We start from the raw sequence: 27,359 nt of genomic DNA, 5'->3' as shown, positions 1-27,359 counted from the left end.
AGAGTGAATAAATGTCAGCCCCCCTGTCATAATTAATAATACAAAGATACTTTTTTAGCAGCTGTTATAATAAAAAAAGATGAGAAACAGAAGATTCTCAGTTTGATTTGAAGGTTCAAAAAGTTGTGTGGTGCCCAGCAAGTCCATACTTCTTAAAAGATTGGTAAGTAACTGCGGTTATTTTACAGCGTTTGTATATGATCTTTTACATTTGTTAATGTGCACTTTTTTATGAATATATTTTGTTTTCAATGTACCACAGCCTAGACAAGAAAAAGTACGAACAGTGTCAGGTTACAATAGCAGTTCAGTATTTTCTCCTCTGACTTAAAGTGAGAGGAATATGGAGGCTGCCATATTTATTTCCTGTTAGCAGTTCAGTATTTGCTCCTCTGACTTAAAGTGAGAGGAATATGGAGGCTGCCATATTAATTTCCTGTTAGCAGTTCAGTATTTGCTCCTCTGACTTAAAGTGAGAGGAATATGGAGGCTGACATTATTCCCAGAGGCAGGCAGATACATCTTGTGATACAGTATTTGCTTTTGCCCAATAATGCTTCGAGACAACTTCAAAGCCATTAAGGGTGTACAGACCTGGAAACATTGGTGGACCAGTGGATTATGCTATGCCTGACAAAGTGACTGTGAAGCCCTTTCAAAAACCTGCAGTTGAAATCTATTCCTATACAGAATAGCAGGCATCATTAAACTTTACTTTCACTGCTTTGGCCAGTGACTTGCTACAGTCTTGTAGTACTTGCTGCTTACTACAGTGTACCAAAATTCAGTAAACGTATCTCATTACTCACCAAGTACTTTGACAACGATAGTGTATGTCTTCACACCACTGCTGTTCTCCAGGGTCAGAATATATTTGCCAGCATCATACTTGTTGACGTTCTCACAACGGAGGAAAGTGTCATGGTCTGTTGTCTTGATATCCATGCCTTGCCTTTCTTTAATGTTTGCATTCAATTTAGCCCAGGAAATCTTTGGAGCTGGACGTCCTCTAACAGGTACATAGATCCTCATTGTTACTCCAGCGCGGAGCACAAGAGCTTTTCTTAATTCGGCATCAAGTTCTCCTTCAGGTGCAACTGTTGTCAAATTAAAGAAAAGGAGGGTCACACTAAATTCATAAAATTATTTAAAAAATATAAATTACAGAGATTAAAAAGTAACTTACTTAAGATGTCTTTAGCAGTATGTGTTTCTGGAACATCACTGGGATCACTGTACCCAATTTTGTTCACTGCTGAGACACGGAACTGATATTCTGTGCTTTCCATAAGGCCGGTAACAATATAGTGTGTATCTTGCAGGTTTTTGGGCAGGTTGCACCGGACCCAATGATCTGTGTCGGCTCGCTTAACTTCAACAAGGTAACCGATAATCGGGCTGCCGCCATCATAAGCAGGTTTACTCCAAGACAGACTTATGCTGCTACGAGTAGTGTCGACAACCTTGGGGAACGCAGGGGGTCCAGGTGGATCTATAAAATACATATCATAAAGAGCATTGTGAAACTATCTGCCAAGAAAGCAAACACATTAATATTTTGTATTGGGACTGGGTACCAGTACTTACACTGAGGATCAAGAGCAAGTACAGCCTTTGATGAATCGCTGGGTTTGCCTGGTCCAGCTTTGTTCAAGGCAATCACTCTGTATTCATACTCAGTACCTTCCTGAAGTCCTGTTGCTTTCACTGTTCTATCCATGACAGGTTTCCTAGTTACCTTACTCCAGTTGAAAGACTTTGTATCACGCTTTTCAAGCAAGTATCCAGTTATTGGAGATCCACCATCATCAGCTGGTGCTTTCCAGCTGACAGTCATGTGATCCTTTGTAATGTTGCTGACAACTGGTGGATCACATTTTCCAGGAACATCTGTGAAAAGGGTTGAAGAATTAAAATTAAAAGTACAAAACATTTGATTGTTAAATGATCTAAATCTACAAATGTTTACCTGAGGTCCAAAGCATGAAAAGGCTAAACAACTCTGTGATATACCAGAACTCTACAACTTACCATATGGGTTCTTGGCAATCACAGATTCAGTTAGGATGGGATCTCCAACACCATATTTATTTTCAGCAGAAATGCGGAATTGATACTCATGTCCTTCAATCAACTTTTCCACACTGCAGCTGGTGATCTGGACATTAGCCGACACTTGTGCCCAGTTAGGACGACTAGTTTCACGTTTGTCAATCACATAGTTTGTAATATCAGAGCCTCCATCTTCAAGGGGAGGTTCCCAGCTAAGCATGGCTCGGTCAGAGTACATATGGTTGATCTTAACAGAAGCAGGCGGTCCAGGTTTATCTGAAGAAATAAGAAACAAAATGGTCATGAAATCCTTACCTCTGCCATGCTTCTGCCAACTGTTAATTCAAGGACCACAGGCTTACCAAGAACTTTAAGCTTGATAGTTGCTGATTTGGAGCCACTGGCATTTTCAGCTGTAATAGTATAGTCTCCTGTTTCCTTGCGATTCACACTGAACAACTCCAATAAGAAGAGATTCCTCTTAGCTGAGATTTTAATTCCTTCAGCAGGTTTTACAAGGTCAGCACCCTTTTTCCATGTAACTGTAGGCATTGGTTTACCGAATACTTGAGCATCAAAGCATACATTTGCTCCAGCTTTGACTGTGATCAGAGACTTCATCTGTATACTGAGATCAATTTTGGGTGGAACTGGAAATGAAAACAGTGAAGCTAAAATTAACCAAGGTCTTGCTAATGTTAGTTGTTTCTTTCATCCATCAATTAATGTTAATATAACGCCCCCCTGAGGAAGCCGGAAGCTGGCAAAACTGTTGGGAGCGCTATCCCTTCATGCATGGGACGCCACGCCGCCCCGACCTCTCCACTGCTGAGTCACTGCTGAGTCCATCTGGCGTGTTCCATCTGCCAACGCACGGCCCAGCCTAGCTAACTGGGCAAAGATGCGAAGATTGACTGCATACCACTCCACTCGTGCCCTCTATGGACTGCCTCTGATACCACTTGCAACTACAGTGTGAACTATCTGCAAACTCCAGCGTGTCACATCAAGGATCTAGCAAGGATCTGGTGCGGTGAGAACATGCTAAACTTGCTATGATTTGTTTGAACTATATCGGCTTTGCAGGAGACAATTGTTTGCTTGTCGTCATACATGCTGATATTCGCTATAGCTTTCCCTGCATGAAGCTTACTAACTTGCATGAAACCTCTGCGTTGTCTGATACTCTGCTGTGGAAATATTTATGGTGAAATCTCTTGGAGGCCACGTTTCCTTTCAAGGCAATCAATATATAAATTTTTTTGAACTCTAGGCCTGGGGCAAGGAACTTTTTTGCTATATGCAAAGCTTCTGTTGCATGGCAATATATACGGCCGTTGTGTGCATGAGGATGTGTTTGGAGTGGGCTGTGTGTGGTCGTGGCGGGGTGGCCATCCCATGTTGTTTTTAAGCACCTATTTAGATATTAGATAAATAAAGTATTTGTATTTTTTTTATCCTTAAGGTGTATGAAGTCAGTTCTTATGGTTAATTGAATTGGTGGTAGACACGTATGCTTCACAACCAATGACCACTTTCACCCACAGATTGTATTAGTGAAGCTAAAATTAACCAAGGTCTTGCTAATGTTAGTTGTTTCTTTCATCCATCAATTAATGTTAATATAAATGTGGCAAATCACAAGGTATACTTTTGACTACTATTGGTCAATTTTGCAATGCCCTAGACCTTTTTCTATATTAGATTTACAATATGCATATCTAAGTGGAACTATACTCAGAACTTTCTCTCAGCCCTAAACGATTAGCCACAGCATTATAGCCTCTATAGAAAAAAAAAGTTATTACAGTTTATGAAAATCCTAAAAATATCTGAGGTTTTAGTAGATTTCTCTTTTTGCAGAAGGCACTGAAAGGGTTAAGCCTCAATGTTTATTATATGGAGAGCTGCCTTGGCAGAGCTCTTCTGTAGTCTATTCAAGGTTGCTGATAAGAACTAATTAGACAGTTATTCTGCCTAAACAAACAAAGAACACAGAGAAGTGACTTTCTTCAGCAACATTATGTAGAATAATGACTTTTCTTTGTGTGCTATGCAAGAATTTGGGTCCACTTTAAGAGAACATTGTGTCATCTTAACAGGCATGTTTATTAGTGTTTTAAGTAAAATATACATTCATACCATTCTCTGCTTGGATGACAACAGGATCTGATGGCTCAGATGGCCTGCTAATGTTGATGGCAGTCTTGGCAAGTACTCTGAACTGGTATTTCTCATTCTCTTCCAAGTCAGTAACTGTATATTCTTCTGTTGGGATTTGAGAAGCAGTAGTGTTGCATTTCACCCATTTCTCGCCAGGAAGCTTGCAAGATTCCACAAGGTAGCCCACGATTTTACTGCCACCATCGTGCTTGGGCCGAGTCCAGACAAGTGACACAGTGCTCCTGGTGATATCAATTACTTCGGGCTTTCCTGGTGGGTCTGCAGATAAACATTTCTTATTAGATATGCCAACAAAATGGACTGGAGGTGTACAGTAACTTAAGTCATGCCACTTATAGCATACATACCAACTGGTGTCCTTGCAGTGACATATTCAGTGGGCTTGCTGGGTTTGCTTGAACCTGCTCTGTTAAGTGCAGAAATTCTGAAGGTGTATTCCAAGCCTTCAATCATTCCAATACAGGGATATTCTGTTGAGCGCACAACAGTATCGTTTGCTTTCACCCACAGCAGGCTGTTTCTTTCCTTACGTTCTATGGCATAACCTGTAATGGGGCTTCCTCCGTCATTATCAGGTCTGTCCCATGCAACAAATATACAGTCTTTGTTGACCTTGGTAACACGAGCATTCTTTGGCTCACTGGGCACATCTGAAATAATTTTAAAAATGGCATTATAAACTGTCATATGAGGAAAAAAACAAACAAACCTTAAACATCTCTAATGTAAGCAATGTTGTCCATAAAACAGCAACAAAAAAATCTTAAGTCATGAAACAGAACAAAACTGCCCCCTATGCTTTCATGAGCTCCCTACTAAAGATAATAAGAACACTTTTCTTGAGCTCTGTTACACTTAAAAAGAAAATTGTCTAAATGGAGGTGTATAATTTAGGCCTCGTTCACAGTGGTACATTGCGATGCGGTGTAACGGTCACTTTGTAACACGGCTTACTGCACTGCATGCAACATTCACAGTGCAACAGTAGTGTTGCGGTAAAACGGGTTGCGGTATGGTAATACATTGCACTCAGTGCATTACTGGTAGATGGGCCTGCTAACAGGTACAGTGAAGGATACTTTTCATTGACTGTATGCTTCACTGTATGCGACGCAACATGGCCATAATGTGTGGTACGACTTTTTTGTTCCATTGCATTGAGTTCCTGTTATACAGGAAACAAAATTCAACGTCACTCTGTCAAAGTGGCCAAACTGATGCAAATTGTTGGAAAACTTAAGTTCAGCTTTAAGAGTATACTTTAAGACTTCCCGCCCTATTTTAAAATTTGAACATATGTTCTTGCTAGCAGTTCAAAAATCAATTATGAAACACTGGATCTCTCCAGACCCCCCAACTATTCCTATAGTATATGAGCGACTAGATCACTTGCTGCAAATGGAGAGGCTAAATTTGGAAAAAGAAAATAAAGCAAAAATGGGGACATTTTTCAAAACTTGGTGTAATTATGTGGAAAATACTTACTCAATTGATCAAATTATACACTTGATGAGAACCTTTGAAGATACGACTTGGTACCTAACTAATAAAACTGCTGGTACGCTAGGTAGATTGGAAATCTAATAATGACTTTACAGGGTTTTTTTTTTTTGGGGGGGGGGGAGGATTAGTGGACTGGGGATCCACCTGAGAGGAGAAGAGAGAGCTCAGGTTTACTCTATTTTGTTTTGTTGTATTTTTTTTCAATAGGCCAATAATCCCTGGCCTGATCCTGATTACTTCTACAATATTTTAGGTGGTCTAAGCACCGAAATAGGATTCCACCCAAGTTCTATAAGTTTATACCTTTTTGATTATGTCATGGTGATGCGCATAATCACATCTGTTATGTTACTTCATTAACTCTGCTTTTGGTTAAAATGGAAAATAAGATGTACATCAATGCTTGATTATTTGTGATGTTACTGCTGACTACAAGTTATAAAAAAAAAAAAAAAAAAAGAGTATTCTTTAAAAATGTCCTTTATCGCTTTGTTTTAAGTTAGAGACTGATTAACTATTTGCAATACAATAATAAAATATGTTAGTCTGATTACATACCGAATGGGTATTTAACAATGACTCGGGGTGAAGTAATTGGCTCTGAGACTCCAAAGCGGTTCTCTGCACGGACTCGGAAGATGTACTCTTGTTCAGGGATGAGCTTTCCAACACGGCAGCTAGTTTTAGTTACTGATGTTACAGCTGTGATCCAGTCTCCTCTGCTAACATCACATTTCTCAACCACATAGTTAGTGATATTGCTTCCACCATCCTCAAGAGGTAAGTGCCATGAAAGAGTGCATGCATCAGCATCCACCTCAGAAATCTCAAATGGATGTTCCGGTGGACCAGGGATATCTATATGAGACAAACAAGCAATTAGCAATTATTTTTGTCTTTTTTATTTCAAAGGGAGCCTAAAGAGCAAAACTGAACTTATACTTACCCATAACCACAACACGAATCCTCTGTGAGGTAACACCAGAACTGTTTTCGGCAGAAAGTGAGTAATATCCACTATCTTTCCTTGTCACGTCTTTAATTATAAGAACAGTTGAATTCTGCCCTTTGTGCACAGCCAAACGGCTTGATGGCATAACAGCTTCATCTGCTTTTATCCATTTGGTCGTTGGAACTGGTTTACCATAAACATGGGCTTCAATTCTTAGTTTCTGCCCTGCTTTGATGCTAACCTGGTCAGGCATCAAGATTTTAGGTGGCACTGTAAAAGAAATAAAAATAAAATAAACACATTTATAGAAAATAATATAGTAAAACTTATACCTTGCAGTTTTCATAATAATAATAATTCTAAGACACACGCTACTTACACAGCTGTTCTTTAATCTCAAACAACCCTTCAGTTTCTCTATGCAAGCCGACACCAACCGAATTTCTGGCTGCCACCCTAAACTTGTATTTTGTGCCTTCTTTAAGTCCAACCACCACAATATTTAGATCCTTGACGACTGAATACTGGGTCCAGTTATTATCAGGCTGTCCTTCTGTCTGGAAGCTAATGACATAGCCATCAATTTTGGCACCACCATCACGCAAAGGTGGAAGCCAGGCCAGAGTTGCACTGTTCTTTGTAATTTCTGTGACATCAAGTTTCTTAGGTGGATCAGGCACACCTGTTGAAATAAATAAAATGTTAAAACACTCACAGGTATTTATAATGCTCTATAATGCTAGTCACTTTGTGCTTTCCTTTCTCTTGCTACAAGAGTGCAGTCTATACTTCTTTTACAAGAGTGCAGTCTATACTTCTTTTTGGCCCATTCTTCTTGAGAAGAAATTATTGATAAATTCAACCATAAAAGTGGAACTACTTGTAGATACTGGAAGATGTGTATACATTGGGAAGCTATAGGACAGAGATCCCATCATCGTAGTTCTTTATATAAGAAACTGGCTGGGAATTTATAGCATACCTGAGCTGACATGTGGCATGATGACATAAACGTGAATAGCATATAGTACTAGTCCTACTATGAACTTGTCTGAGGCCGCTATTTATTTTTATTTATTGTCATGGCAAAGGGAAAAACCAATACTTCAATCTATGTAAATATGGCAGTCAAATGCAGCTGTGGGTCTCCTAAAGAAACACTGCCGATAACAGTATAGTATAGTAAACTTTAAAAGGCAGTTTTTTTTCTGTTTTGCAGCTGCATAAAGCAGATTTTACACCACTCTGATATGACTGCTGTTTAGAATTCAGTCTTAGAAAGTCAGCCCTTAAAGCGGACCCAAACCAAACATTTTTTTTTAATTAAAAATATTTAGTTGCACCACTCTGACACATACAAAGATAAATAAACAATCCTTCAAACCTATGAGCATTTCAGTGCATGCTTTTCACCCTTCTCTTTTCATTACTAGGGTTATCCTGGGGGCAGCCATTAGGAATTCCTCCATTGCCGGACATTATCTATTCCACCAGTTTGCCGGATTTTGTCCCGGCAATTTGATAGGAAGGGAGGGGTTCCTCCAATAAATGTAAAATATTTTATATTTGTCATCATGCAGCTGAAAAAAAGGCTGCTATTTATTATTATAATTTAGAAAATAATTTTATTTCTGAAATCTTGTATTTTTAATTTGGGTCCACTTTAAAGAGACACTGAAGCGAAAAAAAATTATGATATAATGAATTGGTTGTGTAGTACAGATAATTATTAGAGCATTAGTAGCAAAGAAAATATTCTCATATTTTTATTTTCAGTTATATAGTTTTTTTTATAACGTTGCATCATTCTCTAATATTTGCAGTTTACCTACTACTCAGCATTCTAAATGATTTTACAGAGCAGGCTAGTGAACTTTTTAACTGTCCTCTGCAGGAAAAAAAAACAATACAGTCACAGACACTTGAGATAATAAGCTTCAGAAGACAGAGCTCTCTGCGACTTTGAAAGTCGTGGACCTCAATGGCTCTTTTGCATACTTAACAACGGGAGTTTCTTAACTCTTCCTGTATTGGAAACAATAGTAGACTTATGTCTGTGCTCCTAATGTTTTATTTCTTAGCTGTACTACACACACAAATCATTATATATTTTTTTTTCGTTTCAGTGTCTCTTTAAACTGAATACAAGAATCTGACACTCTGGGATTTCTATTTACCATTAGTACTGTACTTACAATTAACTATCTCATAAGTTTATTTTCAGTTCAGGTTTGATTTAATGATTCAACATCTAACAACAATTAAAATGTCAGACTTAGTTGGACTGCATCTTTAACATAGACTATAAAGACAATTCAATAGTAGAACTTACTTATTGGATCTGTTGCCAGTACTCCTTTAGGTGTATCTCTTGGAACACCGGGACCGTATTCATTGACAGCAGTTACTCTGAAGAAGTATTCAGTTCCAGGTTCAAGATTGGCAACCTTAAAACTAAGTTTCTTCCAGTCTGCCACCACTTTTGCCCATGTTTTTCTGTCCACTTCACGCTTTTCTAAGATGTATGTTGTCACAGGACTTCCACCATCATTTTCGGGAGGTACCCATGAAAGCTGGCAAGACATCTTTGTGACATCCGAAACCGTAAATTCAGCCACAGGTCCAGGAGTGTCTATAAACAAAGAGAAATTAAAGTATGCTCTAGGGTAATGCAGCAAAACTAGGCTTTTATATTTGTCTTTGCATTACTTTTTTGGTTGCACTTGTTTTACTTACCAAGTACCCTGACATTGACAAACACTGCCTTTTCTCCAGCAGCATTGACAAGTGATAAAGAGTATTTTCCTGAATCGTCACGTGTGGAGTTGGGGATTACCATGAAAGCCATGGTATCAAGAATGTCAACTTGTCCTTTCCTGACCACATTATCCACACCCATTCTTCTCCATGTAATCTTAGGTGATGGTCTTCCTCTTACGACTGCAAACAACCTGATAGGACAACCTGCTCTAACAGTGACCAACTTTCTCATGCTGGCATCCAGATCAATTTCCGGAGGTTCTGGGGAAAATCAAGAAAATTAAAATTGAGACTTGTGTTCTATTTTTCTGTTCAGTTTTTTAATGTATGTATTAAAAAATAAATACATAAATAAGTATATATACCTAGTATTTCTTTTGGCGACACAGCTTCTTTGAGCTCAGCAGGTCTGCCAAGGCCAACCTGGTTCTGTGCAGATACTCTAAATTCATATTCTTGTTTTTCATCAAGGCTAGTTGCAGTAAATTGTGTGTGGATCAACTGAGCAGCAGTATTCATTCTCTTCCATCCTGCCTCAGGATCCTTCTCCTTGACTTCACCTTTAGGTCTCATTTCTACAAGATATCCAATAATTGGAGCACCACCATCGTAAACAGGTTTTCCCCATCCAAGTGTAATAGAGGTCTTAGTGCTATCAGCAACCTTAAGGTTGGTTGGAGGTCCAGGAGGTTCTGCAAAATAAGCAACATTGGTAAAGTACAGGGTACCATTCAAAAATCAAAACAATACAGAAAAAGGACATGCTAGGAAAAATGTGAATTACCTATTGGATCTTTTGCAATTATAGGTCTTGATGGTCCACTTGGGTCTCCCAGACCTATTTCATTTTCTGCTTTTACACGGAATTGGTACTCATGGCCTGGGATAAGATTTGTGACCTTCAGACGTCTTTCTGGAATTGCACTTTTGGTTACAGCAACCCATCGCATTGACCTCTTTTCTTTCTTTTCTAAAATGTATCCAGTGACAGACTTGCCACCGTCAAACTCAGGTGCATTCCAGACAACTGTCATTTCTTCCTTGCTTACTTTGGTGACTTCTGGAGGTTCTGGAGGCCCAGGTCTGGTATACTTTGTTTTGGCAACAATTGGTTTGGTTTCTGTGGGTGGACCAGTGCCCATCTTATTTTCAGCACGTACCCTGAATATGTATTCATTTCCTTCTATTAGACGAGTGACTTGTGCACGGGTGAGAATTACAGAAGCAGAATATGTAGACCAAACCATGCGCTTACTTTCACATTTCTCCAAAATATAGTTTTGTATTTCACATCCACCATCATCCTCTGGAACATCCCAGCTGAGTGTGCATCTGTCACTTGATATATCAGAAATTTTCAGGTTCCTTACTTCTCCAGGCACATCAAGAACTGTAACAGTAGCATGGGCTGTAAAGCTTCCAGCAGGGTTTGTGGCTGTCACAACAAATTTTCCACTGTCGGAACGCCTAGACTTCTCAAGGACGAATTTTGTGTAATCTGATCCAGTTTCCACTTTCAACCTGGGAGATTTTGCAATATCTGTGGTGTCTTTATCTTTTGTCCATGCTACTTCTGGCTGCGGTTTTCCTCTGACTCCAGCTTCAATTCTGATTGTTTCTCCAGCTTTGACCACAAGTATTCCAGTCAGTTTCAAATCTAGAGCAGGTTTCAGAAGTTCTTCTTTGACTAAAACTTCAGCTGTTTTTACCCAGTTGCTTTCTCCCCCTTCATTCTTGGTCTGCACTCTAAATTGGTATAACTGGTTTTCACTGCATCTGTCTATAAGGTAGGATGTTTCCTTGATACTTCCTTTATGAACCCTTTCCCACTCATCAGAGTCTTTAAGTTTTCTTTCAACGTGGTATGATAAATTAGGGCTTCCACCATCATAATCTGGTTTTCTCCATTTTAAGAAAACAAAACTTTTGCCAACTTCAGCAATATGTAGATTCTCAGGTTCACCAGGTTTTTCAACTGGATTAATAGCCAGGATAGGTGTCTTAGTTTCAATAACTGGACCAGGACCCACTTTATTTTCTGCACAGACTCTAAAGAAATATTCATGATTTTCTATGAGAGATGCCTTTATCAACCTCTTTGTAAGATCAGAAGAGATAACATACCAGCCTCTTTGACTTGGTTCACGATATTCCACAATGTAATTTGTTATTTCAGAGCCTCCATTATCTTGGGGGTTTTCCCAGGCAACCATGCAAGATTCTTTAGTGACATAGCTTATCTTAAGGTTCTGACAAGGTCCAGGTCTGTCAAGTACATTAACAATGACAACACCTTGGGCTTGACCACTGCTGTTCTTTGCCACAAGTGTATACTTTCCATGATCTGCCCTTGTTGCTGATTTTATCTGCAAACTAACAGGAGGGAAATCCTGAGTCATTTCAGTTCTGTTGTCTTTACTGATCAGTTTGCCATCTTTAGACCATGTAAGGTCAGGGTCTGGTCTGCCCTTGACACGTGCTGAAATATTGATTGTTTGGCCAACTCTTACAGTCAGCAGGTCACGGCATGTCAAATCAAGATCAACTTCTGGTGGGTGAAGAATATCCTTTGCAATAACAGATTCTGGAAGTTCTCTAGGTTCACCTTCACCTACTATATTAGCAGCTTTAATACGGAATCTATATTCATTTCCTTCAATTAGACCTGGAACCCTGAAAGCACATTGCTTGATAAGGTCATCTGTGTTAATTCTGTTCCACTGAGCTGATCCTGATTTCTGGCATTCTACAACATATCCTAAAATGGGACTGCCTCCATCTCTAGTTGGTTTTGTCCACACCAAGTCAGCAGTTTCTCTACTTTTGTCTTTAAGTTTGGGATTTATGGGTGGACCTGGTGGTGTTATAGGTCGTGAAGCTTTGATTGGATCTGATACTGGAGATGGTTTACTTAGTCCAGCCATATTTTCAGCAAAAACTCTAAATTCATAGGTATTACCTTCATAGAGGCCAGTGGCACGGTACTTAAGGTCAAGCACTGGAGTCTTATTAACTCTCACCCATTTTCCAGACACTTCTCTTCTTTCAATAATATAGCCACTAATTGGGCTTCCACCATCAGATTTTGGAATAGTCCAGGCGACAGTTGCTGCACTTTCAGTGATATCAGAAGCCACAGGCTTTCCTGGTGGGGAAGGTGGATCAAACATATGTTTGGCAACAGTTGGCTTGGACTCCAGTGGTTTACCAATACCCATCTTATTTTCAGCACTTACACGGAAAGTGTACTCATAGCCCTTCTGGAGGCGTGGAACCTTGGCTTTAGTTTGTGTGCTTCCTGAGCTAACTATTCCCCATGTTTCTTTCTTGCCTTCACATTTTTCTACAATGTAGTTCATCACTGCACTTCCACCATCATCCCTTGGAGGCCTCCAGGAGATAACCATGTGTTCCGGTGTAACTTCCAGGATATTAAGTGGGCCAAATGGTGGTCCAGGGACATCCAAAACTGTTAGATGTAGTGCAACTGTCTTGCTTCCAGCAGCATTTGATACTGTCAGCAAATATTCTCCTGTATCCTTTCTTGTACATTCCTTAATGGTGAGCACAGTTGAAAAATTGTCCGTGTCAATTTTGTAGTTGCCTTCTGATTTGATTTCAACACTGTCTGTCACCCATTTTGCAGTTGGAACAGGGATTCCCCTCATGATGGCAGGAAGTCTGACAGTTGTACCAGCTTTGACTACAAGGCCTTCAATTAACTTAACATCTACTTCAATACTTGGAGCAGCTGAAAAATGAAAGAGAACAGCATGAAATTTGCATTTGGGATTGTAAAATAAAAATGTTATAGCCATCATTAATTATAATGTTAATAATTACCCAATTTTTCTTGACATTCTATTGGTACAGTTGTGTCTGGCCGACCAAGTCCAGCAACATTTTGAGCTCTTACACGGAATTTGTAGATGTTTCCCATTTTTAGACCAGTGACAACACATTCTGGTATAGAGACAGTTTTGAAGTTGGTCCAGTCCTCTGCACCATCTTCCTGATAGTCAACTACAAATCCAGTTATTTCAGAACCACCATCACGGTCTGGATAGTTCCAAGCAAGAGATACCTCTGTCTTATCTACATCTACATGATGAAGATTCTTTGGTGGTCCAGGTGGATCTGAGCAATATAAAAGTATGTTTAATCAGAACCATTGCTAAGCATATTTTCATGTTTGAGCAGAAAATAATTTCAAAATACCTTAAAAGTAAAACAAAATACTTACAAATTGGGTCAATGGCCTTTGTTGGTTTTGGTGTTTCAGTGTAAGAACTACGTCCATACTGATTTTCTGCTGCGACTCGGAACAAATATTGTGTGCCTTCCATCAGATGTTTGGCCATAATACTATGTTTCTTAGATGTAGTTGAAATAGGTACCCAACGAGGATTGGAGACATCACGTTTTTCAACAATGTAATTTGTAATGACAGAGCCACCATTGTCCTCTGGCTCTTTCCATGTAAGATAACATGAATCTTTCCTGACTTCACTGACTAGAAGATTTCTTGGTGGACCTGGTTTGTCTGAAGATATAAAATGCAAACTTATTAGTCTTGTAACTTTTTATGAACCCAGAATAATGCTAGCACACATTAACTGTATCTTACCAAGTACAGTGACTTTTGTTTCAACAGTCTTAGAGCCTGCTTCATTTTCTACAGTTAGGGAATAAATTCCTCCATCTTCCTTTACACTGTTACGGATTTCAAGCTTACTTCCCACAGGTGTTACTGCAATATCTGCTTTATTTGGTGCTTCTTTATCTCCCTTTTTCCAGGTAACCTTCGGTATTGGCATTCCTTTGATGACAGCACTAAGTACAATGGTATTCCCAGCTTTAACTAGCTGTTCACGTGCCATATTAGCATCAATTATTAGCTCAGGAGGTTCTGTTAATAAAATACATGTTTTAATATACAAAAACTGTATTAGCTTTTCAGCAATTATAAGGTCTATTTATATAGATCTTACCAAGTCTGTCTTTAACTTGCACTGGATCTTTGACATAGGCAGGCTCAGATTCTCCAGCAGAATTTACTGCCATGATTCTAAATTTATATGTGTCGCCCTCTGTGAGCCCCACTACTTTGTGTTTTGTATCGGGGCAGCCATCAGGTGCATGGTTAGACTTTTTCCATTCTTCATCACCAACCTTTTGGTATTCAATAAGGTAGCCAATTATCTTGCCTCCTCCATCATGTCTTGGTGGGTGCCAAGACAGATCAACTGAACTTTTGGTCTTGTCAACTGCTTCTGGGTTGACTGGAGGGCCTGGTTTGACTAAAATGAAAGAAGAAACATGTTTAATATTATTTGTACTTCAAAATGTGTAAAAAAAACATCTCAGGTAATACATTTCAAAGCTATGAGAATAAATAAATAGACATAAAAATTTAGTCCTTGTTATTTAATTTCTGCATGGAACTGCTACTGTTGCTACCATTATTATAGCTTTTTTACACAAAGAAAAATGTGAAAAATGTGCAAATTCAATATGTCTGCAGAAAATGTTTCATAGAAAAGTAGATAGGTTGGTTGGTATAATATTAAAAAAAAATCATACCTATTGGATCATTAGCAAATACTGGTCTAGAGGGTGGGCTTGGGTCACCAACACCAACTTCATTCTCTGCTGATACTCTGAATTCATATTCACATCCTTCCAGGAGGTCTGTTACTCTGTATTGGGTATCTGGATAAATAGGTTCCCTTGAGACTTTGGTCCATTTATTGGCCATAGTTTCCTTCTTTTCTACAATGTAGGCAAAGATGGGTTTTCCACCATCACGTGGTCGGTTCCATAGCACCAAAGCTGAATCCTTAGTAACTTCCTTGACAAGTGGTTGTTCTGGAGCTTCGGGGACTCCTACACAAAATAATATGATTGATTTTGGTATTATAGAACTCAACTAACAAATACATATCAATTTAAGCATTAACTATGTAAGTGATAACATACTGAAGCGATCTTTAGCCTTCATTTCATCAGACAGTAGTGGATCACTGATGCCATACATATTTTCTGCACAGATGCGAATAACATATTCTCGTCCTTCAAGCAGTTTAGGAACCTTGCAAGTAGTTTTATTGGTTGCTGATGTTACAGGCATCCAGAGGTCTCTGTTATAGTCTTTCTTCTCTACAATATAGTTAGTTATTGCACTACCACCATCATCAAGAGGAGGCTTCCAGGAAATAACAAAGTGGTCTTTATGAACCTCATCAAAGATCACAGGACCAACCGGTGGCTGTGGACGATCTAAATATAATTAAAAGGAAATGTAGAACAAGATTTAAAATTTTGTTTGTCATAAACTTCCAGAAGACAAAAAGATTGTTCTAAAATGTAGTTTTAGCAGATAGTAAATAAATGTAAATTGCCATGCTCACCAACAACAACAACTTCACAAAATCCCTTTCTTGCACCAGTGCTGTTTTCAACCACCACGCAATATTTGCCTGAATCGTCCCTTACAGATTTAAGTATGCCCAAGCACAATGTGTTCGGGGTGGTCTTGATCTTTGTGCGATCACCTTCCTTTACAGTTAACTCATCTTTCAACCAGGTAACCTTTGGTGCTGGTTTTCCAGTATACCGACCATTCATTGCAAATGATTCTCCAACTCTTACAATAAGTCTTTCTCTGAAATCAAGCTCAATTGTTGGTGGAGCTAAAAACAGAAGTAAGAGTAATGTTAATCTAAAACAATACATTTTGCTCAATTAATGAAATTACACAAACACTAGAATACAGCATACCTAGTTCATCTTTGCAGGTAATGGGCTTGGTGCAGAATGAAGGTTTGCCTTGACCAACAATGTTGACAGCACTAACACGGTATTCATATGTGTCACCTTCTTTCAACCCATCATTGACATATGTTCTACTTAGAAGCTTTTCTTTAGTGACTCTCAAAAACTTGTCTTTACCAATAAGACGGGACTCCAGCACATACATTGTGATATCAGATCCACCATTGTATTTGGGTGGGTTCCAGCTTAAGCTTACTGAATCTTTTGTAACTGCGGTTACTTGAAGGTCTTCAGGACGCTCAGGCACAGCTATAGAAAAAAAATATGATTAAAATATCAGGTGAAGAAACAAAGAATACAGGACAGTAAGGAATAATTACAATACAAGCAAATATGATTTTGTAAACTTACATATTGGTTCCTTTATAACAATTTCTCGAGCTGTCTCAACAAATGGACCCATGCCAATAATGTTCTCTGGTGCAATACGGAAGAAGTAAGCTGTCCCTTCGATGAGTCCTTGCACTGTGGCATTTTGCCTTGTCACAGTGTACGTCACAGGGCTCCATCCTCTGCGATCTGCTTCACGTTTCTCAATAACATAATTAGTGATTGTTGAGCCACCATCATCTTCAGGGGAGAACCAAGTCAGTTTGCAAGAGTCATTTGTCAAATTTTCAGTCTGGAATGGCAGGCTAACTGGGCCAGGGACATCTGCAGGAGATATAAAAGAAACATTGTACGTTGGTTTGGCATAGTTGTCAAAAGGAAATAAATTCATCCTAAGATAGGGGGTGATTGCTGTTCATAGATTACAATTTTCTGCTTAGTGGGAAGACTCTGAGGGATCTGCAAATGCAAAAAAATATGGGCTATTAAATGTCCTGTGGACTCTTACAGCAACCTGCAGGAAAGATGATGTTCAAAATATGTCACTATTTAGTAAAGCAGGATATATATTAGATGCTTCCTTACTTATCCCATTGTAACTACTGTACACAATTGTTTGCCTACTGGAAAAAAATAAACTCTACTGATGAAATTTAGATTATATATATATATATATACTGTGTATATATATATATATATATATATATATATATATATATATATATATATATATATATATATATATATATATATATATACATATATATATATATATATATATATACATATATACAATGATGTAATCATTAAACTTTACTACAGTAAAAACCAATGCATGCTGTTAGGAATCATGTCCTGCCACTTTCTGCCTACTGGTGGCAGCGTTGACACCGTGCTGCTTAGCATCCCTGGCCCTGTCCTGTTCCTGATCTGACCCTGTTCCTTGCTGATCTGTTGCCAAATCTTGCATTCTGTCCTGTTCTCCCTCCTTGCTGCCTTCTGTACTTAACCTAGTATATGTGTATATTTGTATATAATTTCCTGTACAGTAGGTTCACTAGGGTTTTGCATTGCACACTACACACTCATTGTACTTTGGTGTTCTTGCATGCATTTTGAATATATAGTTCTTTGCAATAAACATTATTGTACATAATTTCTTGTCTCGTTATTTTCTGCAAACTGTGGTCATACACGGTCTTCTGTCCAGTTTTGTAAAACATCCCTTTTATATCATTAAATGTCTACATGTAGTAATCTAATACTAAAAATATAGTTGTATCATTTGTTTTTCATTCTCACCTAAAACATCCACAATAATGGTCTTCTTTCTTTCACCACCAGCATTCTTGGCAGATAAAGTGTACACGCCTTGGTGACTCCGCTGGCATTTTTTAATGACCAAAGATGAGCTGATAGCAGTTGTTTCAATGGTAGCTTCTGGTGGCAATGGTTTTTCATCTCTGCTCCAAGTGATTTCTGGAGCTGGTTTCCCAGAAACATAAGCTATGATGCGAATAACTCCACCGGCATGGACAACAATTCGCTCTTTTACACTGGCATCCAGCTGAATGTCAGGTAGAACTGCAAAAATTAAAGAAAGCAAATCAGAGACTGTTCTTGAACCAGAAACTAGTAGCAACATAACCATTCAAAGAAAAGAAAGCCTTTAGAATATGTACCTGTTCGGTCTTTGGCTTCAACAACATCTGTTACATCACCTGGTTCACCAACACCAGCAGCATTAACAGCTCGTACTCTGAACCTGTAAAAGCTTCCTTCCTTCAGTCCAGGTACAACAAACTTGGTTCCTCTGATTTCTTTATCTTTGGCCTTTAAATGTAAAACATGGTTAATGATATAATTAAATATTCAAATGAGAATACTAGAACATAAATACACAAGAAGGCTAATAAGCATATAGTCTCTAAGCTACAGTTTCAGTCAACTTCTGCAAACCTTTTCCCATTCCTCTTTTCCTTCCTCTTTGTATTCTACAAAATATCCAGTAACTGGAGAGCCTCCATCTTTAGAGGGTGGAATCCATTCTAGATCAGCAGTAGACTTTGTCCAGTCAGTAACCTTTGGAATCGGTGGTCCAGGTGGAGCTGCAGAAAATGTACATAGATGTTAACATGATTTTGCTACCACCAAATAACAGTTATTAGGGGCCTACTATAGCCTAGTATACTAACCAATTGGGTCTCTTGCAGTTACTGGATCAGAAGGCTGACTTGGAGGACCAACTCCAGCTGCATTAATAGCCAATACCCGATACTGATAATCAGATCCTTCAAAGAGTCCTGTAACCTTGTAAGAAACTCCCATTGGCATAAACTTGATTGGATCACGGTTTGCTCTCTTCCACCTCTTTCCAGTGGTCTCTTTAAGTTCTAGCCAGTAACCTGTCACAGGTGAACCACCATCGTATTCAGGCTCTTCCCAATTAACAGTCATGGAATCCCGTGTAACACTGCTGACTGATGGCTTTTCACATTGTCCAGGAACCGCTATAAACACAAAGAATAAATTATCATGCCACCATTTGCATCAAGTTCAGTTTTGTATAAAACACGTAAATGATATGAAACTTACAGTACAGATTTCTTGCAGTTTCAGGTTCGCTGTCAAGTGGAAGACCAACACCATACTTATTTTGAGCCATAATACGGAAAACATATTCATGACCTTCAACCAGTTTAGGTATTGTGTAGATGCATTCCTTAGCCTCTTTGGTTACAGGGGACCATAGTTTCCTATTTGCTTCTCTCTTCTCAATAACATAGTTTGTAATCTTAGAGCCTCCATCATCTTTTGGTGGAAGCCAGGCCAAAGTCATAGTTTCGGCTGTAATGCTTTCAAATTTAATTGGTCCCTCTGGTGGCCCAGGGCGTCCTTTTAGAAAACAAAAAACAATGTTATAACCTTATCATAACCTAATCATAAAACAGTGAGCCTGTTTTTACTGGGAGCAAGGGACAGCTGTGTTAAAACAGCCATAGAGGATGCTGTTGAATGGAAGAGAGCATGGCAGCTGCTTGGATAAATCTTTAAAAACACATCAATAAAAAGCTGAAGAACCTAAATACTAATAAAAATCACAAAATTTGAGAAAAGTATAATTACCAAGAACATTCAGTCTCATTTCCTTGGAGTCAGCTCCCAGATTGTTTTCCGCTGTCAACGTGTACAAGGCTGTATCATTTCTGCGAGACTGATGAATCACCAATGTGCAGTCATCTTCACCAACAACTTTGTTAACATGCTGGTCATATTGTACTGGTATTTTGTCATCTGGCTTGTTTGGAGGTGCTTTGTACCATTTCAAAACAGGGAATGGACAACCTTTTATCTTTGCTACTATGCTGATATCGGTTCCCTCCTCAGCTTCCAAAAATTCTTTAAGGTCAATGGATGGAGGACCTGTTGGAAGAAAGATTTTAAAGAAAAATAGTATAATAACATTTTTAATAAATAAAAAAACCTGTAAACTAATTGGCATTTCTACATACATGTCTGATCTTTAATAACAACTGGGCCAACGGTTGTAGATGGTTTACTTTGTCCAGCTTCATTCACAGCTCTAACACGGAACTCATATTCTCCACCTTCTTTCAGGTCCTCAACAGTGAACTTTGTTTCTTCCACATCCCGCTTGTTACACTTCTTCCATGTCTCTTTACCTTCTCCACTTGGATCCCAAACTAAGCGTTCAATGATGTAATGGGTTACAGGTGCCCCACCGTCATTCTTTGGTGGTTTCCATGTAAGTGCCACAGAATTCTTTGTTACAAGACTAACCTTTAGTCTGGTTGGTGGTTCAGGTGGATCTTTAAAGAAAAGAGACAAAATGTAGCAGATAAATATATCAAAAAGTCGTGCTTATCGAGAAGTTTATACCCTGCCCGGAAGAAATAACCACAATGGATCTATATGTGACTTGTTGTGCAATAACTTTGTGGACTTGGTTTTATGAATATTTACTGTTGAGCGCCACTATTTTGATATACTGATTAAAATGTAGCAGATGTTTGTAAATTACACCATAATAAAGTGCCTCTAAACAATAAAACTATATTAATAGAATTGTAAGGTTAATATTGTAATAAACAGTTTTTTAAGCTTACGGATTGGATCTCTTGCTCTTGTCCTCTGGATGGTTGAAATAGGAGGTCCAGTGCCAAATCTATTTTCTGCAGTCACCCTGAAGAAATATTCCTGTCCATCAATAAGGTCAGGTACCGTATATGAAGTGCCAGCACAATCTGTAGTAACCTTCCCCCATGATTTGCCTTCAACTGTCTTCTTTTCAATTATGTAGTTCTTAATTCTGTCTCCACCATCATTATCCGGTGCTTTCCAAGTGAGTTTGGCAGTGGATCTTGTCACATCACTGACTTTAAGATCCTTTGGTGGGCCAGGAGCATCTGGAAAATAAAGTACATACATTATGAATCTACATACTGCCCTACATTACATAGCTAAAGGTACTGACAGACAAGAGACAACAGTTTCCTCATCTAGCCATTTTTATGGGGGCATATAATCTTACCTAAGACATTGACTCTAACATTGGCGGTTTTCTGTCCAGCTTTGTTCTTTGCTGTGATGCTATATTTTCCAGAGTGTCCTCTGCTGCATTTAGGAATAATGATAACTGAAGTTGTGTCAGTTCCTTCAACCTAAAGAAAATGTAAAGAATATATGTAGTTTTTCTATTTCAACAGTTACAGAACATACTGAAAAAGTATTAAATGCTGTTTAAAATAAACACTAACTACGTACCTGTGAGTCCACTGGAATGTTGTGGACCTGGTCCTATGTGGGAATAAAAGAAGAGAAACAAAATCAATGCAAGTAAATAAAAAGTAAAAGGTGTGTATAAATAAGTATATATATGATTAAAGTGTTTTGTTGCATTTCTTAGTGTATTCTGGAGGATTCTAGTGCCAAGATTTCCCACTCCGAATTCCCAATTCAAACCATTTGCTGAAAAAAAATCATGGCGTTTTAAATGCCTGACAATGAGTATAGATAATAGTGAAACTGAAATCTTCTTTGCATATCTATATGTACTTATACCACATAAGTCTACAGGGAGCTACAATATAAGGATTAATCTATTCCCCTCTTATATATCTTTAACAATTTCTAATGTGTTGGATTGTATTTGTTAAATGGACAGACACCTTAACCTCTTGAGGACTGCAGGGCTAAACCCCCCTAGTGACAAGGCCATTTTTGGTAAAATTGGCCACTGCAGCTTTAAGGCCAAGCTGCAGGGCCGCACAACACAGCGCAGAAGTGATTCCCCCCCCCTTTTCTCCCCACCAACAGAGCTCTCTGTTTGTGGGGTCTGATCGCTCCCCCATGTTTATTTTTTTAATAATAAATATTATTGTTCCTGCTTTTTAAAAAACAACAACTGTGTCTTTAAAACCCTTCTCTCCCTCCCTCCCCACAGCCAGCCAATTACGGCGATCGGCTATCATAGGCTTCTGCCTATGAGAGCCTATCGCTCTCTTGTCCCCCAGTGCAGCGCTGCTGCTGATCGCAGCGCTGCACAGTGTAAATAGACTGCGATCACGCCGTCTAACAGTCTCCCGAGCTGAAGAGGGGGCGGAGCCCTGTCCTCCGAGCATGAGATGCGCGCGCAGCGTGCGCGCGATCTCATGCAAATTACAGCCCCAGGACTTTACGCCAATTGGAGTTAGGCGGTCCTGGGGCTGCCGCCGCGGCCACGCCCACCGCCGTGATGTGGTCGGAAACAGGTTAAAGCATATGAGTTATTATAGAAACTGGCACAGCTATTGTCCTAGATCTGCATGGCACTTGTTTTGTCCATAAGATTTTTGACTACATAGGTCAATTAAATGAGTTTTAGAGAATGTGGTCAGGAGCCCAGACACTATCCACTTCCTTCTCCACCAACAGTCACTGCATTGGAATAGGACTTAAATGGACTCTACTTAGCAGCTGGAGGTCAGGTGATCAGATTTTTAAAAAGACTTTTAGATCCAGAATTCTCATTTCCCACTTACAGGCAACATTTGAGACCCCTGATTACTTAGCTACTAGGTGGCATTTTTAGATATTTGGATATGACCTTTAAATTAATAAATACTTGAGTGTGAATACATTATTTTACCTTTAACTCTTTAGCAGCTGCTCCTTCAAATTCCCAGGATGTTTTAGGTACAGGGCGTCCACTAATGACGGCATGAATCTTAATCTGGGAACCGGCACGAATGTTTAAGTAGTCTTGTGATTTTAGGTCAATTGAAATATCAGGCTCCTCTGCAATAGGGAACATTAAACATTAGTTCTGGTTCAATCAAAATAATAATTATCAAAATATACTCTATGGCTATTATATATTTCTCACCTTGTATTTCTTTCACGGGTATTTCTCCAGTTGCAAGGCTGGGCTCTGATTCACCAGCAGCATTAACAGCTTTAACTCTGAATCTGTATTTCTTATGTTCCTGGAGGTCTGGAACCACACAGTCACAGGTGGGGAAGAGCTTGTCAGGTTCATTTACCTTCTTCCATTCGGAGCTGCCCTCATCCTGCATTTCAACAAGGTATCCCTTGATTGGACTGCCTCCATCTTTTTCTGGTTTCTTCCAGGCAAGAGACACGCTGTTTTTAGTTTTGTCTTTCACATCTGGGCAAGATGGAGCACCTGGAACATCTATTAACAAAAACACAAAACTTATTTTTATGCATTTTCTTGCTTTAATTATTTCATGCTGTTTATGGGAATTCTTGGATTTAGCCTGTCTTAAAAAAAGCTTATTGTTTATAAAGATAAATGTGTAAAAGCCCCATAAGATGTAGAGGATGTCAATATCTCCTGCTGTACAAAAAAGTAAGTATACTTATTGCTAGCTGCATCCATGTGCTTCAGTTTGCATTCACCTTTTTAGATTAGGGATTAGTGCATAATTTGTATATGATTTGTATTCAAGGTGTGTATTTAATCCCCTAGGGGACTCTGCACAGCTCTGTTGTTTCATTTCATGTGCAGTCTAGGAGCGGAGGGAAGTCTCCGAAAAATGTTAACTCTCTATCTGATTGGGACTACTCATTCTAGAAAGACTACATGCTGATGGTGTTGTGTCAGTGTTGGGTGGAGGTGGGGAGGGGGAAAATTCAGCCCTGCTTTTTTTTAAAGAAGTAGAAAATTCAGGTGCATGAGGTATTGCGGAAGTTTGGGCATGATCATTGGCACCCTTAAAAAAACAGTTTATAGGTGGAAATGTGGGTGCTGAAGGTGCCCAATAAATAGCAGGCACCAGGGACCTGGTTCCTTCTATTTATCATATATAAATATATATTTGTCTCTAGCACCGAAATGTGTGCCTATGGCAACGCCCAAACTTTCGAGGTGCCTCCGATACTTTTCTCTTTTTTTTTTTACCGATATTTTACTATTGGAATAACCACAGTAAAATAGTAGAACATCAGTAAATGCTACCAATATTCTTCCATCTGCTATTTCCAAGCACCCACATTTCCTTGCGCCTTTATTGGCATACACCTTTCTTACTGACGTTCAACAGGTGAAATCAGTTGGCTGTAATAAAGACTTCACAAGGAAGTACATTTGCAATCAGAACCTTTAACGGTAAATGTATGACTCCATAAGTTTCAAAAACTGTAATAAAGAGAATACATTTTTCTTACTACAAGGGGTTATAAGGAACCTAAAGGAGATTTTTATTAGAAATCTCTTTTAAGGTACACTACTGACACAAAAAATATGCAAAAAATATAATTCACGAGTAAAGCTATTTAGCTTTGACAATATCTACATATTTAAAATAGCTATCTAATTAGTTTACCTAACTTCTAGTTCATACTTACAGATTGGATCAGCAGCCAAAGCAGGATCTGATGGCTCACTTGGGGGCCCAATTCCAGCAGCGTTTACAGCCATAACTCGGAACTGATATTCTACTCCTTCAATTAATCGGAGAACATTGAATTCCAAGCCCTTCACAGCAGGTTTAGTGACTGGAGCTCTGTTTACACGTCCCCAATATACGCCACCAACTTCTCTTTTCTCCAGCCAATACCCAGTAATTGGAGAGCCACCATTGTCCAGTGGAGGTTCCCAGGATACCAGCATGGAAGATCTGGTGCAATCAGACACTTTGGGCTTCTTTGGAGGTCCAGGAAGTCCGTATGGATCCTTTATCACAGCCTTGTCAGACAGGCAGTCATCACTGATACCATATTTGTTAACTGCTCTTGCACGAAACTGGTATTCTCCATTAGTTATTAGGTTCCAGACCTGAAATAACAATTGAGTTGTCCATTACTTTCCAGTTCTAGGAAAAATGTTTATATTAGGTTTGTATTTTTTAGGTTTTCATAGCTTTCCTGCATCTATTAGGGGCCTTTTTATAAATAAGAGATGATGTGATTTTTGCTCTCCACTCCACTGTAGCCTGCTCCTTCAAGGTTGTCACACTTACAAATTGTCATATTTATAAATGGAGATCTGATTTTTTTATGGTGATCAGTATTTTGATCACCTGCCGTGATAACCCTGGGGTGTCGATCCAACATCCCTATTCACTTGAATAGATCACATTTAACGAAAGCCCTATACCCTAAAAAACAATTCTGCTACTGATTCTCTATTATTCATAGAATTAGAATTTCTGTTACTTCTTGTTCAGACAAGAAAAATCTCCAAAATGACAGGAACAGAAACAACTTGTATAGATTGAGAAAGGTTTATTATCCCAAACTAGTTTTTATTGCTGTCCTATATTTATTGCGCCTGGACTGTCAATTTTCATATTAAAGTTAAAAAGAGTTCCCTGGGACACAAAGTGAGGAACAGTCTCTACAATGAGCACACAAACGACAATAAAATCTCAGAAATGTCTATCCCCTTTCTACAACCTTGAAAACTAAGAAAAAAAACAAAAAAAAAGCCTGGAATGCAGATATAAGCAATATTGTTTGAGTGCTTCTACTTATAAATGAAACTGCAGAAAAAAACAATATAAATGTAATATTGTCATTTCTGAAAGTATCTTGATAATTGATAATCGCACATCAAATAGCAATGTGATAAAATATAGAAGTTAGGTTACTTGTGACATTTTTGCTTGTTTTCTCCATAATGATTATTATGAACATGTTCTAATCAACAACAGAAAAAAACAAAACAAAAAAACAAAACAAAACTGGAAATCAAGACTAATCTGTGTTGGTACTTAGAAACTTACGCCATATCTTCTATCAACAACAATGCTGGAAACTTCTTCCCATTCTGACTTCTTCTTGCTTGCATCTCGTTTATCAATGATGTAGTTGGTTATCTCGCTTCCACCATTATCTACTGGTGCATCCCAAATCAAGTAGCAGGATTCTGCTTTGATGTCAGTCACTGCCAAATTTCTCGGTGGTGCAGGGCGATCTAATTAAATAAAAAAAAATGATTAAACAAAATTGCAGTCTGTAAAATCACAGACTATATTATTGTTTATAAAGAATAAATTACGTACCAAAGACTTCAACATTGGCAGAACGGCTTGCTGTTCCAAGGCGATTGGAAGCTGTGATTGTGTAGGTTCCTCTATCACCTCTCTGGGCACTGGCCATGATTACTTCTGATTTAGCTTCACTTCTTGAAAGTTCTTGCTTTTCAATCTTCAAAGTTGGTGTTTGTTTATCAATAAGCACTTCATTTTTAAACCATTCGATCTTTGGCATTGGAAGACCAGTGATTTCAGCTGGGATATTGACAGGTTCTCCTGCCTTAACTTTAATAGTGTCGCCTCTAACGGCCAAACGAAGAAAAACGATGGGAGCAACTGTGAAGAATAGGCAATACAAAATGAGCTTTTGAAAAACATGTAAATATGTAAGCTTTTATTTTATAGATAATAGTGTGAGATTATACCTTCATCATCTTGAATAACCACATTGAGTGGTAGAGAAGGTTCACTTTCACCAATTTCATTAACGGCCTTAGCACGGAATTCATACATGTGCAGTTCTGCAAGATTCTCTACCAAGAAGGATGTCTCTGGAACCAGCCTTTTGTTGCACCTTTCAAACTCTGTAGCATCATGTCGTCGTTTTTCAATAATGTATCCAGTAATAGGACTTCCACCATCATTTCGAGGAGGCTTCCAGTCCAATGTGACAGATGACTTTGTTCTTTCGGTGTAAGTGAATCTTTCTGGTGAACCAGGTGGACCTGTCATGACAATTATTGAAGTGTGAGACGTTTTGCAAAAACATATTTAGCAGAACAGTTAACCTTTCTCTTTTGTGTAAAGAGATATTAATGATTAATAAATTTAATAGCATATAGATAAACAGTGCTCAAAAAAACCTTTTTCTATTTTACCTTGTGGGTCAACCGCAAGGATTGGTCCCAGTTCAACAGGTGGACCACAGCCAAACTTATTTTTGCAAATGACTCGGAACATATATTCTTGTCCTTCCAGAAGGCCTGTAATGTCACACTTTGACCTTTCTGTATCAATTGGCTGTCTCCAAATGTGCATTTTGGCATCTCTTCTCTCAATTATAAAACCAGTGATATCACTTCCACCATCATCTAATGGATCAGACCAGTTAAGCAAAGCCATCTTTCTGTTAACCACGACTGGCTTCAGTTCAGTAACGGGTCCAGGTACATCTGAAAAATGAAAGAAACAAAACAACATGTCAGCAAACGTGTCTATAGATTTCTTATCTGGAAGAGAAGATA

The 27,359-nt window shown here is 38.7% G+C and overlaps 1 protein-coding gene across 1 annotated transcript in view; it reads right to left on the bottom strand.

The window, feature by feature from the left end:
- TTN (titin) overlaps window positions 1-27,359 on the bottom strand; it is a 365,525-nt gene that overhangs the window by 69,417 nt on the left and 268,749 nt on the right. Inside the window, exons 207-246 of the mRNA XM_068247374.1 lie at window positions 26,994-27,287; window positions 26,541-26,840; window positions 26,143-26,451; window positions 25,864-26,054; window positions 24,485-24,914; window positions 23,001-23,309; window positions 22,764-22,912; window positions 21,401-21,433; window positions 21,168-21,297; window positions 20,743-21,042; window positions 20,128-20,445; window positions 19,742-20,038; window positions 19,211-19,510; window positions 18,811-19,125; window positions 18,575-18,723; window positions 18,298-18,448; window positions 17,918-18,199; window positions 16,637-16,939; window positions 16,232-16,534; window positions 15,862-16,143; window positions 15,431-15,730; window positions 15,035-15,337; window positions 14,443-14,751; window positions 14,079-14,360; window positions 13,695-13,994; window positions 13,295-13,588; window positions 10,236-13,202; window positions 9,817-10,143; window positions 9,428-9,712; window positions 9,024-9,323; window positions 7,071-7,373; window positions 6,686-6,961; window positions 6,298-6,597; window positions 4,584-4,886; window positions 4,195-4,494; window positions 2,415-2,702; window positions 2,032-2,328; window positions 1,588-1,890; window positions 1,187-1,492; window positions 810-1,097 (exon numbers count right to left, since the gene is read on the bottom strand). Coding sequence (XP_068103475.1) covers window positions 810-1,097; window positions 1,187-1,492; window positions 1,588-1,890; window positions 2,032-2,328; window positions 2,415-2,702; window positions 4,195-4,494; window positions 4,584-4,886; window positions 6,298-6,597; window positions 6,686-6,961; window positions 7,071-7,373; window positions 9,024-9,323; window positions 9,428-9,712; window positions 9,817-10,143; window positions 10,236-13,202; window positions 13,295-13,588; window positions 13,695-13,994; window positions 14,079-14,360; window positions 14,443-14,751; window positions 15,035-15,337; window positions 15,431-15,730; window positions 15,862-16,143; window positions 16,232-16,534; window positions 16,637-16,939; window positions 17,918-18,199; window positions 18,298-18,448; window positions 18,575-18,723; window positions 18,811-19,125; window positions 19,211-19,510; window positions 19,742-20,038; window positions 20,128-20,445; window positions 20,743-21,042; window positions 21,168-21,297; window positions 21,401-21,433; window positions 22,764-22,912; window positions 23,001-23,309; window positions 24,485-24,914; window positions 25,864-26,054; window positions 26,143-26,451; window positions 26,541-26,840; window positions 26,994-27,287 — 13,776 coding nt within the window. The remainder of the gene's footprint in view (window positions 1-809; window positions 1,098-1,186; window positions 1,493-1,587; window positions 1,891-2,031; window positions 2,329-2,414; window positions 2,703-4,194; window positions 4,495-4,583; window positions 4,887-6,297; window positions 6,598-6,685; window positions 6,962-7,070; window positions 7,374-9,023; window positions 9,324-9,427; window positions 9,713-9,816; window positions 10,144-10,235; window positions 13,203-13,294; window positions 13,589-13,694; window positions 13,995-14,078; window positions 14,361-14,442; window positions 14,752-15,034; window positions 15,338-15,430; window positions 15,731-15,861; window positions 16,144-16,231; window positions 16,535-16,636; window positions 16,940-17,917; window positions 18,200-18,297; window positions 18,449-18,574; window positions 18,724-18,810; window positions 19,126-19,210; window positions 19,511-19,741; window positions 20,039-20,127; window positions 20,446-20,742; window positions 21,043-21,167; window positions 21,298-21,400; window positions 21,434-22,763; window positions 22,913-23,000; window positions 23,310-24,484; window positions 24,915-25,863; window positions 26,055-26,142; window positions 26,452-26,540; window positions 26,841-26,993; window positions 27,288-27,359) is intronic.

Source organism: Hyperolius riggenbachi, chromosome 7 (genome assembly GCF_040937935.1).
Source record: "Hyperolius riggenbachi isolate aHypRig1 chromosome 7, aHypRig1.pri, whole genome shotgun sequence".
In the NCBI taxonomy this organism is placed as follows: Eukaryota; Metazoa; Chordata; class Amphibia; order Anura; family Hyperoliidae; genus Hyperolius; species Hyperolius riggenbachi.
Note: the sequence above shows the minus strand (reverse complement) of the source record. Positions and strands in the feature narration are given on the sequence as shown.